Source organism: Diprion similis, chromosome 6 (assembly GCF_021155765.1).
Source record: "Diprion similis isolate iyDipSimi1 chromosome 6, iyDipSimi1.1, whole genome shotgun sequence".
NCBI classification, from domain to species: Eukaryota; Metazoa; Arthropoda; class Insecta; order Hymenoptera; family Diprionidae; genus Diprion; species Diprion similis.
Genome location: NC_060110.1, coordinates 14,516,326 through 14,532,868, shown reverse-complemented (window position 1 = coordinate 14,532,868; position 16,543 = coordinate 14,516,326). Strand labels below are relative to the sequence as shown.

The 16,543-nt window shown below is 46.3% G+C and overlaps 2 protein-coding genes across 7 annotated transcripts in view; one reads left to right on the top strand and one right to left on the bottom strand.

Moving 5' to 3' along the window:
- The window catches only part of LOC124406498 (autophagy-related protein 16-1), a 230,123-nt gene that overhangs the window by 145,067 nt on the left and 68,513 nt on the right, over nucleotides 1-16,543 (top strand). The gene's annotated exons all lie outside the window — the stretch shown is intronic.
- Nucleotides 1-16,543, bottom strand: part of LOC124406496 — a 92,443-nt gene that overhangs the window by 33,071 nt on the left and 42,829 nt on the right. For 2 of the 3 annotated variants that reach the window (XM_046881925.1, XM_046881927.1), the window contains exon 2: nucleotides 4,063-4,466. In XM_046881925.1, coding sequence (XP_046737881.1) covers nucleotides 4,063-4,435 — 373 coding nt within the window. In that variant the 5' untranslated portion in view covers nucleotides 4,436-4,466. Of the gene's footprint in view, nucleotides 1-4,062; nucleotides 4,467-5,942; nucleotides 6,062-16,543 lie in introns of those variants that run through there. The other variant, XM_046881926.1, reaches the window with a different exon arrangement.

The window sequence follows — 16,543 nt, the reverse complement described above, 5'->3', positions numbered from 1 at the left end:
TTCACTTATGCTTCACAAATTTTTACATCTGTTAAAGATGTATCAGAATACTCGAGAGATATCCGCTCGATTCACTTCAAGTTTGAATTGAAATGAAACGACATCTTTACCCTCATTGCAATCTCCCCCATCACGATTCTTGAATTTCCTCAGTCAAGTGGCAGACATGAGGAAGCCACGAAATGCGCCGGCGAGTGGGTTTAATAAGAAGTGGCACGTTTGAGTCCCGGCGGCGTATATTGCATTGTGCAAATCTCCGCGATATGAGTTTAAATCTGGGAACCTGGCGGAGTTTCGGGTGCGTGCGTGCGTGCGTGTGTGAGTGAGTGAGCGAATGAATGCGTTTGCCTGGATGGAAGGAGACCGACAATGACTTTGCATCTAGGTGTCTCAGGTCTGCGGTTTGCGGATGGGCGATCGTGTTCGGCGTACGAGTGAGCGATCCAAGCTCCGAATGGAAGTGCTTTGATCGTTCGTTCGCGTTAAGTATTCTCGAGACAACGCGGCGTGCCATTTCCCACGGCTATTTGGAATCGAAACGCGCGTGGACCGGTGTTCGACGTGCACGAGTGCGTGGGTGTGCATCTCTGCGAGATGTGTGAGCAAGGCGGGCAGCTTTCGTATTCAATGGCCTTCGTGTCAGACGCGGGATGCCTTGATGCGGTGTGTGGCGCACCGAAGACCGAAGACCTCGAAACCCCGAAACCCCGGGACCGAACTCCGGAGGGAAGCCGAGGGCCCGAAGGAAGGGCCGGACACAGAACGGGTAACAATGCCGTTGTTAAGTGGATTAAACTGACCACCACGCGAAACCCGGCTCGGTCTCGCGGCCCACTGCTCGCTCAATCGCCGGAGCCGGATCCGGAGCCGGACGGCTGACCAACCGACCAACCGACTGGACAGCCATGTGTGAAATTGACTTGTGAATTATGTGTAATTTGTCACACTGGCCGCCACTATGCCACCGCGGTTATATAGATGTTCGGATTCCTCTTCCTCCGTGCCGCAAAGGTACGTGTTTGTCTCTCCCGCAAGCTTTTCGCCAAGATTTCTCAATCCCTCAGCCCACCCTTCCATTCTTCACCCCCCCCCCCCTCCCTCTCCCCCCTCCGTTCTTGACTGCGTTTTCATTACTATAAAACGCGAATCGCCGACTTCCGCGGTCTTCCCCATCGCAGCTTGATACCCTTCGCCGATCACCACTCCTGCTATTATTGTCTAATTAACGCGGAACCGTCTTGAGCTGAGCAAAACGAGGTAACGATAGCTCACGATCAGCGTAGCTCCCCGATCTCGTATAAGAAAAAATACTCGAGCATACACCGCAAGTTATGAGTCCAGCCGCAGATGTTAATACTGCTTATTAAAGGATGATTCGCACCCGTTTCTGCAACCGTATTGTGCATTTTATATACGGAAATCGTTATTACGCATTAATGCGGTATGTGGTATTATGGTCAAGTGCAGCCTGCGCGGTAAAGTTGGTATGCGGTGAGACCCCGTTAGTCGGAGCATGAACGGAGAATAACCGATCGCAAGGTAGCCAGAGTCGCAGGATGAAACACGGCGACACGTTGAATCGACGAAAGACTCCTCTCTCCGACTCCTTTTCTCTCTCCCTTGACCTGTGTCATCGGCACGCAGCGCACGGTACCGTTCCGACGCCAACGTCGCAAGTTCTATTTTTTCTCCCTACTCTATCGCTCTCGAATAGAAATAAAAAAAAGAAATTCCATTCAAAACAGCTGATGTATGACAAATTGCACCGATAGAGGCATAGAAGAGATCTTTTTTCAAAACAAATTACAAACAATTCCGCCTGAACGAGAAGCGGTACTAATACCATTTTGACCGGCGTGAGATTTGAAAGAAAGAAGAAAAACAAAAATAGAAGAGAAAACAATCCTTTCGACCTTTTCACACCGCGTCCGCATATCAGCTATCTCTTCTGTACCGTGTTGCAGACAAACTTTTTTGAGTGAAAACCACTTCCGTCGAGCAAAATGTCGCAAGATTAGACCAAGCTCGTCCGCTTCTCGGGTGGTGATCAAGAGATGAGCGGATCGAATCACCTTACGGATTCCACGAAAGCACGAGAACCTCCGTATAACGGATACAGAAGTTTGAGGCATTCAAAGAGTGGCACGTTCCGTCATTCTGAATGAGATGAACAAAGAGTAAGAAGGTAACTGGCGAGTATTCCGGGTAAAAAAAAACCATCGAACGCTTCAGCAGCCCTACGCGTAACGGGTTCGATCGGCCCGCGTTCCACGCTGCAATTGTTTCACTTTGGATGAAATTCTGGCGTAATGGAAAAGAAGAGAAGGAGAGAGAGAGAGGCAAGAAGTGCTTCAATCACTTATTTTTTGGTGACGTATACTATTACAGTGTTTAATTAATGTTTCTACTTGGTGAGAAGCGCTGGACGGATAGTTTGTATTAATTACACCCCGGAAGATTCAATTAGTGCGTTTCTCGTTACACTTACTTATATCGGTATCCATTATTCATAGACGAGGAGGCAGCCCGGCACAGCAGGCACACCCTCTGACATTGCACGATATTCTATGATAACTTATTCCTGCCGAATGCCGGCGTAAGTTAAGCTAACATATATTCGATTTCAATTATCGCTTTCAAAGCTCGTTCGCAGAATTATATTCCTTGTCCCGGTACGAACACCAATACGTAGCGTTACCGTGATTAATAATAATAATAAAAATGAAAAAATCTTGTCATGTTGGTAAAAATTTCTGCATGATTACCGTCAGTTCAGAGTAAGGTAGAAGTCATCACATACAAACTTGTTACACAGCCACAAGACGAATGGAAAAGGCGAAAAGCTTTGACGGCTCGAAATTGAGATTCGTTCGTCTCTGTCAGTCGGCGGTTTGTCTTGTTTCGCCGCGTACGAGCCGCGATAATGGAACAGGTAGATGGAAGGAAGGATGAGAGTCGAAGGACGATGGGCAAGAGATAGTCGATAAACGCTATCATCTTGTAGAGGTATTAGGTATACGTTCGAACTGGCTACCACGGAACACGCGAAGGTGAACTAACCGTCTAAATTCAATCTCGTAATTACACCCTCTCACGTGCAGTGTGTGGTGGTTGATGGTCGACTTACCGCCTCGCATCAGGACTCGGTATATCTCATACCTGCGCCTTGGAAACTGCATATACTAAGCGATTCGTAACGCGGTAGTACGTATGATGCGCACGCGAGCTCAGCGATTAAGAATAAATTCTAATACCCACGTACCGTAGAACACTCATAACAGTAATCGTAACAATAATCATAACAATATTAATAATTACAGTAATATCAAGAAGCGATTTGCAGTGTGGTGTACATATTTCTACGGTATATCTATATATATATATATACGTGCCGAGGTATTCAACTCGGTTAGACTAGTCCGCGATGGTTGAAATCATCGATATTTTTATTCTTATTTCTCATTTATGAGCAATCATATTTTATACGTGAAAAAAGAAGATAATTCTGCGAATAGGAGCTCGTTGCTTTAAATTTCGTTCAATCTTCGATCTACAAAAAATTCAAACTTGGGTCAATTCAATTCCTCATGATCATAATTTCGACTAAGCAAAGATTTTTTCTAATTTATGTGTAAAATGAGTGAAACTGTCATAGTTACAAATGCTTCTTCAATATTTTCCTGCCGAATAGTTCGCTGGTTAAATAATTCGCGGTTGATCTGGAATTTAAATTTACGGGACGTAACTTCTTGCACCGCGCTGTGAATGTACTCTCCGCTGCGAAAATATTCAATCACCGAGTATCGGCGCTCGTTCGAGATGTTTTGCCATCCACATCCGTGGCAGTAAGTAGTAGAAGCGTCACAGTACATGCGCCGTTAGCTGAAGTCCCAAGATTGCGGAGCTCGGAGCAATTTTCTCAAATTCACGCCTACCTCGATCAGGGACACTCGGCGGATCCGAGGACACCGGATACCGAAGACTGACCGCGACGTATGAATTTCGAAACGTCTAACGAGGGCTTCGCGTATATTCATAGAATCTGTACCGATTTAATCTCACCTGGATTATTATCCGCATTCGAGCTGAACAGCACGCAGAGACCCGTTTCATAGTTGACTGCTTGGCAGGAATCGTTCGCTTGACAAGTCTCGAGGCAATCGGTGAGCATCAGCGTCCCGGGTATGGAGTCGAGCATGTTGGCGGGGTCCGTGTAAACCCATCCGGTGACCAGCTCGAAGCCGACCATCTCCGGGTCGCACTCGTCCGATCCAGCGGACGGACCCGTGTAGTCCGGACCCGAGACGCCCGACGGTTCCGCGGACGCCGGCATGAGGGAATCCTCGTCCGCGAACGCGACGCCGCCGAGGATTAGTACGAAAATAGCGAGGACGGACTGAACAGTCGCCATCCGGTAAACTGGGCTGCTCCTCATTGTCAGGCGAACCCTCGAACTGCGGTGTTATCTGGAAAAGAACAAAGGAAAAGGTCGTTCGTTATAGAGTTTATATCTCGCGGCTTTCGCCTTATCGGTGGAAACCCGTTTCCACCTGAAATTTCACCCCGTCCCCTTATCCCGTCGCTTCCTTTTCCTATCGGTCCATGTCTCGCCTCCCGCTACTCCCCGCGACGCCCGGGAAGGTCGGAAGAAGGCGGCTGAACGCTATTGAAGGGCTAACGAAGCACCCTGGGTACGCTCATTATCGCTCACCGCCAACCCTCGTCGGCCATCGAAGCCCGGTTCAACCGTGAATTATGCAAGTTTGAGTCCGTGCGTGTGTACCTATATAACTATCGCCGGGTCGAGCAAATATTGGAACAACGATCGTGATCTATAGAAACATCGCGGGCTGCGCGCGGGTCTTTGAGCAAATATTTTACCAGGCCAGTTTTCCCAAAACTCTGTCACCCGCTCTCCTCCCTCTCCCTCTCCCTCTCGCTATCTCGCTCTCTCGCTCACTCTTCTCGCGTCTAGACTAAATACCTGTTTCAAGTACTGTGCATGCTACACCGTACACAAGCCTGGAGATGATGCTGGCCACACTCCATTAAGCAAAAGTATTTTAACTGTAGTGGACCGAGGCGGGAATTCTCGTTGACGAGTTTATCACCCTGTGAATCTATCGGCAGTTTACAATCCGGTAGCTAATGACATGTCGCATTTGTTTATACGCAGGCGTGACGTGCGATTCGATGGCGAATGATGCGATCGACCAATTTTGAACAACGCCCAGGTAGCCGAACCTGTTGTTTTCCGCTCGCCGTGAAATAGCTAGTGGAAAATTCGTCGGGATATAAAAAATGTCTCTGGAACTAGATGATGTTGGATGAGGCGAAACGCAAACACTTGAGCATAACGGATGCGGCGGGAAACTCGTGCCCCCTTACTAAGGCGTGAAATATTTTTCCACCATAAGGCTCGAAAGAAAAATCCTGTAGTTTACGTAGCTATCTACATCGTTTATCGTCTAGCGGTATAAGCCGGTAGTGGGAGATGGACCGACAATGGCAGAAGATATCGATTATCCGTGAACCTTTTTACGTTTTATCACGGTGTAAGATATAGCCTTGCACCTTGTGCAACATCACGTGGCATCAGCGGCCTCTTATCGAGAGATTTTCGTTGTAAAATTTTTATTCCCACAATTTTCCCATTCCGTAACGCGACGTTGACGGCTTTCAGACGGCTCAGAGCGGCCGTAGACTTTGATAACGGAAATACGCGGACGGTGTCAAATGACGAACCATCTAAGCCTCCCTACGATTGAATCTCGGAACAAACACCTCTTGGTACAACACGAAACGCTGTAGTCGAAATCGTCGTAATAATGTTGCTCGCTTTGTCATATATAGAAGATGATTAGATGAACATGGATAAGGACGTGCGCACACTTGTGAACCGATACTTAATGCTGGGATGAATATCGTGTATGGATACCCACATTTGCGACTGTAGCCGGGTACCGAGGTTTAGCGACTGAGGATCAACGCACGGCAAGATTCAAACTCGGCAAATGCTTACAGAGCGTGAACTAGGAGATGGTACACGCACGTGTGAACACGGCGACCTGACCGTGGCGACGACACCGAGGAGCGGCGTCTTTGAATACGGTCGGATATTCCACCGCCACCGCTACATTTGCGCTCTTTCTCCGCTCACGATTCCGTCTTTCTCTCTTTGGATTTCGCATACCAGGTGCTGACGCGTCACATGGCGAAGTAACGGGTCGCAGGAGACGTTCCTCGACCCAATCACAATGACAGTCGCGCTGCTATCGCGGCGAGAGATCACCGCTACACACCAACACCTCGGAATTACTTAACTGACGACGAAACCGATCGCGGAACATCGCCGGTTCCTCGGCTGTCCACCTTTTCTTCGAGTCGCTAATTAGCCGATATGCTTATTTTTATCGATTCCTAACCGCAGATAACGATCCCTAACCAGAGCTGAGTTCCTCCCGAGGGAAAAAAGCAGTCCTCTCTTCTCCTCTCCGCCACTATGGTACAAGAAACAGGACGCTAAAGGCCATGCGACAAACGCGTTCATCTAGACTATCGGTCTCCCGCTGACCCTCAATGAGACTGACCAAACTCCTTCCTTGCTATTTTCCAAGTTGGACGTTTTCGCTGTCGCGTTCGTGAACGTCGACCGGCACCGTCGTTAGCGAGGTTCTAATCGACAATCCGTTGTTGCAAGCCCCTGTAGCGCCATTCAATATCCACCGGGAAGCTCCCTTTAGCAGTCTCTCACCCAGCGTGGGTTCTTTATCGGCGAATTGTCACGTGATTGACGACCGCTGAACGGCATATACACGCTCTTATAACTGCCCATGCTGCAGGTATATCGTTCGTCGGAGGATTGTCGAAGCTTTGGTAAATGGCCAATGGTCGTTCCGTGTCGGATCCCTCGGGACAGTCGACGACGGCGATCCGTAGGAAAATGCCAGTCGGATAAGCAGAAAACTGGTTTATGTCTGGTTACCTCGTGTCTCTAAGTGGGTACCACTGCCTTCTACAGCCGGAATACAGATACTATTACCAGAGAAGTATGACTCGCATCATTCGCTAACAAACACCACTTCTCTCTCTCTCTCTCTCTCTCTCTCTCTCTCTCTCTCTCTCGATACGGAAAAGACGAGTGCTCATGTCCGTGGAGGCGAGTCGATGTCCACCAGCACTGCCCTGCAGTCCGCCAATCCAGGGCCCAAAGTATTTGCGTTTAGGGTTACGTGAACAAGCTGTCGTACGTTGATGGATCCATGCCTCGACGCCAGAAATTGGGGACACCGCGCACCGGCGAAGTATCGTGGTAATTAAACTTCAGTCGTATTATGCAGGACCTCCTTGGCGTGTCGCGGAAGATTGATGAACCGTTCCCTTTCGCGTTACCAACCAGCCACCCTGTCGCAACGACGACGCCCCGTACGTAGGTATAACGAAATCTCTAATCCCTGGCCGCCCGCCTTGCCTAGAACTATTCTTATCACGACCCCCTTTTACAGTGATTTGCGTGTAGCGCCTTCCCGCTAAACATCAGGATCAAGGATCTTGACACGGAGTGGCATAAGGCTCGGTTTATTTCGCCTCGACATATGTATGCTAGATCCGCTCTTGCAGCGCCCTTTGCAATTCGGTATTTATGAAGTAATCCTCATCACCGGGCTTCGTGGTAATCGAGATCGAGGGCTGAACGAGACACCCCTGAAATGCTTCTAATTTGTAAACCTGGTGGTGCGATACGCCCGCTCTGCACGTGTCACGGACGGCTGGTTGTTATGTCGGTGGAGGAATAAAATGGAAACGAAAAAAGAAGTGAAAAAAAAAGTTGAAAATAAAAATAACGCGGAATAAACCATACCCGCGTGCATATTATTTACCGTGTATAGGGTACGAGAGTCTCACCGGCTGCATTCCACTTGTGGATTGCGGATTTATATGCAGATTCGTCGTCGATTCGAATTTCCATACAGGTACACCGCTCGATCGCTGCGTGCGCGTCCTTTTTCATTAGATGAAAAAAACATTCAGCTCCATCCTATTCTCATTCTACTACCGAGCACTACGGTTGGTGAATTTCGAACATTTGAAATGCAAACCTTTTGCGGAAACCTTCTTCTGTGATCAGCTTTACGTTATTGTAGGATTAACAATATTCGACAGCGATTGCCGAGGATTCAGTTACCCGGTTACCCACTTCTCACACCGGCATTACGCTTCACTGCTGCGATACGTTTTCGCAGGTGGTACGAAGCCCGATCACTATCGCCATTATAAATCTTACGCCTGTGTGAGAATGAGTGAGAAAAAGACAAATCGGAGGGCGGAGAAGAAGCCGACGTAGCATGTCGCAGCGGGAATGCGCCTCGCGTTCATAATTACTGCTTAGTGGCAATAATTCTATTCTGCGTTCGGGCGCAGCGTGAGCAAAACCACAACGGTTCGTGGCAATGGCCATTCCGTTATCTGGTCGAGTGCACGTCGTTGCTTATATCCCCTCGTTGGATTTTAGCCGCAACGATACGTCGATGTAACATCAAGTCAAGGTATATGTGGGTAGGAGAGGTCGGATCCGCGATTGTTCCAACAATGTATAACCAGCCGACTGTCAGAACCCCAGCGCGACAGTAGCTAGTGGCAATTTGCTACCAACTATTCGCCGAGTGCTAATAATCATTTGCCCAGTCAACGTCGTTTATCTCAAGGTGTCAAAGTGTCTAATCGTCGCGTAAAGGCTCCATAATGGAATGTAATCTCGTGGAAAAAAGTGTTTTAAAATCAATTCAGGGCACTGAATCACCGAATGGTATTAGTTGACACTTTTGAGTGACGGGCAGATTATTCAGTTACAATTATATTCTCTCCCCGCAAGACGTAAACGCGTCGAGTAGCTGCTGAATTGTTGGTATTGAAATCGGACAAATCCCATCTAAGATTCTCCCTATAAATAATACATGCTACGGTTGTTCAGAGGCTGAACCTAACGATTCAATCAATTATCAACGCTGATGGAACCATCGACCAAGAGCGTGAACGGAGATTATTTCTGAGAAACAGTAATAATCTATACCATACATGAATGCTCGGATACACATTCACACATGTACATGGCGTACGGCTATCAGTTTAACGGTATTGATCCTTGAGCTGTGGCACTTTTCTAGTGACGGTAACGTTGTACTATTACGACAGTGGAACCGACTATATACCTCATATCATATTTCACTGTATTTTCTTCGTATCTCGTCTATGCGGACCTTAATTCGTTGCAATTACTTGATATAAATGCCTGTTTGTAACCACACTGAAACCTGTCATGCGGTCTTTAAGCTTACGTGATGCAGAGAATCAGATTTTTTACAACGCGAGGATAAAATTAGAACTTGAAATCAGACTTGGTGTCCCACATATTTATCGTCGTTTCAGAATTACAGTTTCTACGCTCGTACGATGCTGATTCGCACTGATTTGAATAAAGTCATGTTATATCAGATAATAAGAGTGTCACAGATCAAAAATTTTTTGTTCGTTCAAGTTAATGGGACGTAACGGTGAACGTCTGGACACATGCTGCTAATTGCGTCTCTTCGGAATATAAATGTTCATTCATTTTTTTTCAAACACTAAACATGAGCAAATCGTGATTAATTTTCCAATTAAGCTTTTTACACTTCTTTGACTCGATTTCCTGCCTACCGTGTAAGAGTTGGAAATAATCAAAAGTCACCGTTTAACAGCGCGCACTTGAAAAGCTCCGGTAGGTTTTTAATAAACAAGTAGGTAAGTACCTGCCCGCCTGCCTGCCCGCTCACCCCCTTGAAACTTCTTAGGAACGCTATCGCAATTTAAATATCTTAGTAAACTTTGCAGGCAAGGTAAACATTTTGATAAAATACCTTGGCGGAAGTGAAACAGTTCTAAACTACTAAACTCGTGTATAAAGATTGCAGTTGAATTCACTCCTGAGGGTTCACCCTGCAATTGACGAACTTGTCTGGTGGCCGGGTGTTGCCATTAAAGCAAAGGAGTCTTATCCTCTCGAACGGCTAACTACCGCTACTATCACGAGAAGACTGTAGGTAGGGGAAAATAAGTAGGTACTCGGTATATCGTTTGTCTCGAGTCTCCACTAGCCCGGTCCCCTGCAGTGAAACTCGGACAAATGGGATTTTCTTCTAATAAACTTTTTTTTACCCGTGAATAACAACTCTCGAAAAAATCTACAAGACCGAAGATATTTTCGGTCACCAAACAACCCGAAGGTCACGCCGGTTTGAAAAAACTTAAGGCACCCCTGGTGCCGACTTGGGGCATTTGTCCTGTCCCTCGTGGACGTCGCTGTTATCATATTGGACGTTCGTAAGTGGATTGATTCCATCGATCACTCCATACGAGGGCTGAAAACTGATAGAATCCCTGGAGGAGATGACGAATTCGAGGACATCAGAGACGCGGGTGAGGCGAGCGAGGAAGACGTCGCGGGTGGGCCGCCCCTCTGCGCCCCGCAGAGTGCAAGCTCACTGGGCATAGTCATTACTCATAATAATTATTTTCCCGTACTGCAGCAGCTCCGGCTGGTAACGAACTGACCGGTAGCTAGAGGCGACTGTCTTTTTGTATGATTGATAGCAATCCTTACACCGGAGCGTCTTCCATTCCCCTTTACCCGTAGACTGTGTGCAAACTACTCTCATTTCGCCTCTGGTTATTGGGTCTTATTACAGTTGGTTATGGTGTATGTTGTTCATTTCGTCCAAGGAGTATCCCGCCCAGCATCTGCGACTCGCGATTCAATTGCATGAAAATACACCGGGCGGGTAATGATATCGGGGCGGCAATTTCTTTGACATTTTCTACAACGAGACAATGGTGAAATGAAAATTTCCGCCCCATTTTCTCTCGTGAAATTACTCCATCGCTCGGGATTCGTTGTGTTAAAAGAAAGAGGATTTTCACGCAGAGCACTGTCTGCTTCGGTTAACTGGTAACTGGTTAAGAAAAAAGTCTATTGTAAAAGGCAAGCCACGACTCGCGGAGCTAGTGTAATCGAAAGAAGTGGCGGCGGGATCGCTTTCAAAACAATATCGGATTATCGTTAGCGACGTGAGGTATTGCGTGGAAATCGGTGCCACCTTCTGTCTTCGTGCAACTTTAATTTAGAACGACGTTATTACCTTGGGACGTTAAATGATAGAATTAATGTAATCAAGGGCATCCAATTGCCAGGAGAGGCTTCCGATTCTACAGAAATCTATTCTACGGATTAGAAGTGTAGGATGAAATTTCTGTAGAAAAGATTCCGTTTATCATTTCTAGTTAAATGTTTTCTGTAGGGACTACACTCTGTAGAATTTTCGTTCTGCAGGATCGCACTCTGCAGGATGAAATTTCCGTAGAAAAGATCCTGTAGGACATTCGCTGTAGGACTTTTACACTTTAGGACAGATTTCTATAGAACCAGTCCATCCCCATTGCCAGCTGTAAATGGACCCCATTGAAGGAGATAAGTTTTCTCCTGAAGAGTGCCGGTCGCGCGCCGTTACAATATACATTATATATATGTATATACCTAGTTTGCTTGCGGCATTGTAAAGACGAAAGGCAATTTTTGTCCGTTCTTTAGACACCTTTTTTCACCCTCTTTCTTCTCTTAATCACCCCACCCATAATACCCACTAAGGCTATCCAGATACGAGGTATTGTCTCTCGACATCTCATCTTTCATTAGAACAAAAATCTTTGGAATTAAAAAAAGAAATAAGAATCATTTAGTATCCGGCTTACGTCTATCAAGGCGTGAAAGAGCTCGTCCGTAAAATTGTTTGAGAACGATGGTCTGGGATGAATTGTAACAGTTAAAGTGAAAGAAAGAAATGACGGAAAAACGACGAGGCAACAGCCACCGTAAAAATTTTATTACCACTTTTCTCTCTCTCTCTCTCTCTCTCTCTCTCTCTCTCTCTTTCTATCCGTCCATCTTTGGATTCTTCTGTCACTGTTTTTATCAAGAGTTCTGAAGGTGCGGAAGTGTTACGGCACAAGAGTTGGACCGAATTTCTAACTAAAACCAGCATCCCCTGAGTCTCGACTGTCCGCGGAAATGTGAAGAGTGTTACAATTGACTCGGGCCTTTTACCCCGCGACTGGGCATGCCGGTGTGAAACATGGATACCATTTGTAACGATACAGAGGTAAAACGAACACGGTGGACAGAATGTGCTCGGAAGCGGGGAAACCAGCTGTGGCGTTGTAAGTCACGCGAGCATAATCTTATACAAACAGGCTCGCGAGTAAAAGAGGACTCGAAACATTCCATTGCCCACGTGTAACACGTTATATAAGCATACAGTATGGATATGTACGCGTATACATGGAGCATATAGGCTTTTATTCGTACATTGTTACGTGCAATTATCGACCGAACGACCGACCGTACAGCTCCGGGTACTTATTCTCCGACAATATAACGAACTGAGGCAAATGAGATAGATGCGAAGATGAGATGCCGGAGTTATATTATACCTCGGTTCATTAGAGCAAGAGTCACGTGAGGCAAGGCATGTATGCTCTGTACACAAGATAGATACTGCGCCACGTACGTTTACTTACATGTGGTTATCGCCCATACCTACAAGTGTCCGCGCCTAACTCCTTATATACTCGTGGTACCTACACACCTACCTACGTCGTACCACACCTGCAGCTAAGTTAGCCTTGCTATCGCTTCGGTTCCACTAGGGTTAGTTGGCTCTGCCCTGCGGGCTTTCGATATCGATGCAGATCCCACAACGCGACCTCTTCCGTGTTAATAGCAATCGCCCCTAATCTCATCCTTGATAAATCTTGAACGAATGTTACTCTGGTTCGAATCCGGACTTCACGTGTCGCAAGAAAGCTATACTGATTCTGATCTCGGCCTGCGTTTTTATCGTTAATTATACCTAAGATAATAATGCTCTGCATGTGTAACTTTGTCGCAAATCAATGTCTTTGCCAACTGTTTCGTACTCTTCGGTTTTTCAGATCGCCGTCGATTTAACTGGCGGTATTATACAGGCTCGTACCATAGAAACATGCTAATGTATGAATCGAACATACAGCGAAAATCCATTTACTTGATAGCTAGTCTACGTTGAATCAGCCGGAGTTACTTCGGAATATAATGCCTGGCCTGGTAAGCTTTGTATGAAACAGTCACATGTACACGTATACGAAATATACGTGTCGGGTATTCATCTACGATGTACCGAAGTTTAGTTTCATAAATTACGAAGGCTTTTCGGGCGGGATAGATGATGAAAATCTATTCTGGTAGAGAACTTCTCTGTGATAAGTTGCAAGGCATTGACGGCCGCTTTAATGCTGGAATTGAAAACCGGATGAATGACGTGACGAAACTAACTGCGGTTTGTCTCCGATTCTCTAATTCCCGGATCGAGTTGAGATTTTATTGAGTTTTAATCAGCGTTGTCTGCAAGGTAAAATCCCTGGAAGAGTACCTGCCGCCACTGTCAAATGTTAATCAGCCTTTCTCGCTTGGCTATTCATAATTTAAGAGGCTTTCAAGGACTTTGGTAAAAGTCCGGGATCCAAGCGGGTCGCCCGCTTAACTCGCCTCGGTTCTTCTCGCCCCGCAGAGTGAAAACGTAACCGCTGGATTTATAGTGTGGCGCGCGGGTCGGTTTCCTTTCCTTGGTTTTTATTAGAGGCGTGATTTACTAGGCAGTGGTATTAATATCAAGGAAACAGTCCCGGCCGTAGGGAACGACCCGGCGCGTCCCCGGGACCCGAGGAGTCCCTCAGCTCCCGGTTAAACCCAGTCAGCTGGACCGGATATATTCCTGTTCGCAGGTGAAGTAGATTCACCTCACTGTTCACCGATATATGGCTAGTATAATATACCAATATGTAAAGGCAGAAAAGCGCGCTGACTCGAGCCCTCGAGAATAAAACCCGTATTCGTACCACTTTGCAAGGCCTCACGGGTTGTTCCATGAAAAAAGCTCAACCGTTGCAATCGCAAATCGCAGAATTATGTACAAAATACCGTCGAATCAATTCAATTTTTAATATGAAATATTTATAACTATTTCGTGGATTATATAATATAGGTACGCGTGCAAACATGAAAAGCAATATGTTCCTAGTCACGGTGAGGTGAAAATATTTTGGTTATTTGCCCACGCGTCGATGACACTTCAAACGAAATGAAATTCAACTTGAAGTTTTTTCTTTTTTTTTTCTAATTTTTATCCAGCGTCGCTCCACCACTGGTTCCACGGTTGTGGCTGCGCACTTGCGCCCACTCATAATTGAATCTACTTATAAACACCCTTGCATTGTTAAGCAGCCATCCAATGCGTGCTCCTCGTGACTTCGAAAGGTTGAAATATTGCCTCGGCGACACAATGACCCTGTATTTAGCATTTAAATAGATTTTTTTTCCCAACCGCGACAATAATCACCCTCGTCCCGCGCTCCCAGAGCTTCGCATAGAATTGGTCGTCTCTCCGCGACTTGGCGTGGCTGTATCAATGGTGAATTTCGCCGATTGTGAATCCCACGTTTGTCTGTTCAGTTGAATTATAAACTCGTTGGCTATATAACACGAAGCTGTACAGAAGTCGTCGGCTGCTCTCGGCCCTCCGGGTAGTCAATTTTCCAACCGATTCCTCCAACAATCATACTTTCAATTCTCACTCTCGCCATGAGTCATTTCTTACTTACACCCCGAGACTTCTTGTTATGATTTACACACGAGACTCGATGCAATATTGAGAAAATCATTGAGATTCCCCGCGGCCCGAATTTCACCGAAGAAAATCGACCACGAGGGTCGCCCGCGCCACGGCCGCAGCTCGTATAAACCTGTCTCGATATTCCCCGGGGTGCCTTGGCTTCAGCCGCTAGACTATCTCGAAAATCTACGCGTCTTTCAAAACTGCTGCACCTGTGGACTGCGGTAATCGGGTGAACAGAAGTGGTCATTGGAGAACCGCAAGAAATCGAGTTCATCCGGACCATTTAAGTATCTTTTACGAGGACTCGTCCATCATCGTGTTTAACGATTTTCTCGTTCGTTATAAAATGTATAGGCTGATCGTTCCGCGATAGCATAATTTCTTGGTCAGAGGCTCGTGTGACAGGGATTGGACGCGATGATATTTGCGCAACTTTATTATACATAGTCCATAAAACTTGAATAGTCCTAACCGGTCGCGAAGTACCCAATAATATTACCGAAGAGTTCCCACCGTTCCCACCGTCACAGAAATGTAAATATATATGTATGCATATATGTATATTACGGTCTAATCTCGATGGCTAATTAGACTCGGCTCGTCTACCACGTATATATTCGCAGGCTGGGTACGAAAACCAGATTCGTTTGGTAATCGGATTTCTTAGCGTGCAGGAAACACAGAGCTCGGATATAAACGCGACCTCAAACGGTCTCGGCGATGCTATAAGAGTGGCGTCGACTGTGGGGTAAATGGCAGACATGGTGTGTCACTTTACATGCAGGATGTAATTTATTCTCTATGCCACAGAGACGGGGAAACGCGTTTGTCTCCGAAAGTGTGTACGCGAGTGGAAAACGTTGAACCAATAAGGTAGCTTCCTCTATTCTCTCAACGCGGAAACATTTCTCCTAAGCAAGTTATTCCGTTCGACTATTCAATTATTGACAGGAAGACACGGTTTACCTAATAGTAGACGTATACAAACTGCATAACCCCAGCCGACGTATCGCGGGATGCGAGAAAGGTTTCTTCGAAGAAACCAGGGAGAAAAAGTTACTCCATCCCTCAGTTAAAGTATTCCCATCACACGGAGGGTGTTTCGCAACATTTAATACCGTGAATATCAATGTTCCTTACGCCTCTGTACAATCAGCGGTTAGGTGTCTCGTGGTTAGGCGAGTTCCTTTCTATACATTCCCCTTCCTCCCATTTTGTATTCCACCCCCGTACGCCACGCAGTATACACAAATATCTTTCCTTTTCTCTCGTAAAACAAGCTCCGACGGAAAAATTTTTGCCCCAAGATTTAAGTCGAACGGTTTGCGGGGCTTATAAGGAAAACGTGATCTTGATTAGAAAATTGTCGCTATAAGACGGTTTCTGCTCCGTCTTCCACTTTCTACCGCAGATCGAAATTTACCGTGAAACGAAAACTACACAGCGGGATCAAGCTCCCTCGTATTGTTGAACGAAATCCTCCTTCTTTGTTAAAACATGATTTCAGTCACAGAGCATTAGTCACTGTCGTCTCCAAGTCGCACGAATTTCACTCACAAGAAGTGGTGGGTACCGTCGCTCCGTATGCTGCCCTCGTATTACACAGAAGCCTCAATTTGTATTCTTCCCATGCACACTGACGGTATATGGAAACAATTACTCCTCGTTGCAACTCTCCTCATTTTTTCTTGACTATTTTACCAGTCACCCTCTACTCCGTTTAAATAGTAATGTCTGCAACGAAAACCGTTCAGCATCCACCACGTACTTTATGTCTCGTCAAGAGTTGTGCAACTATATAA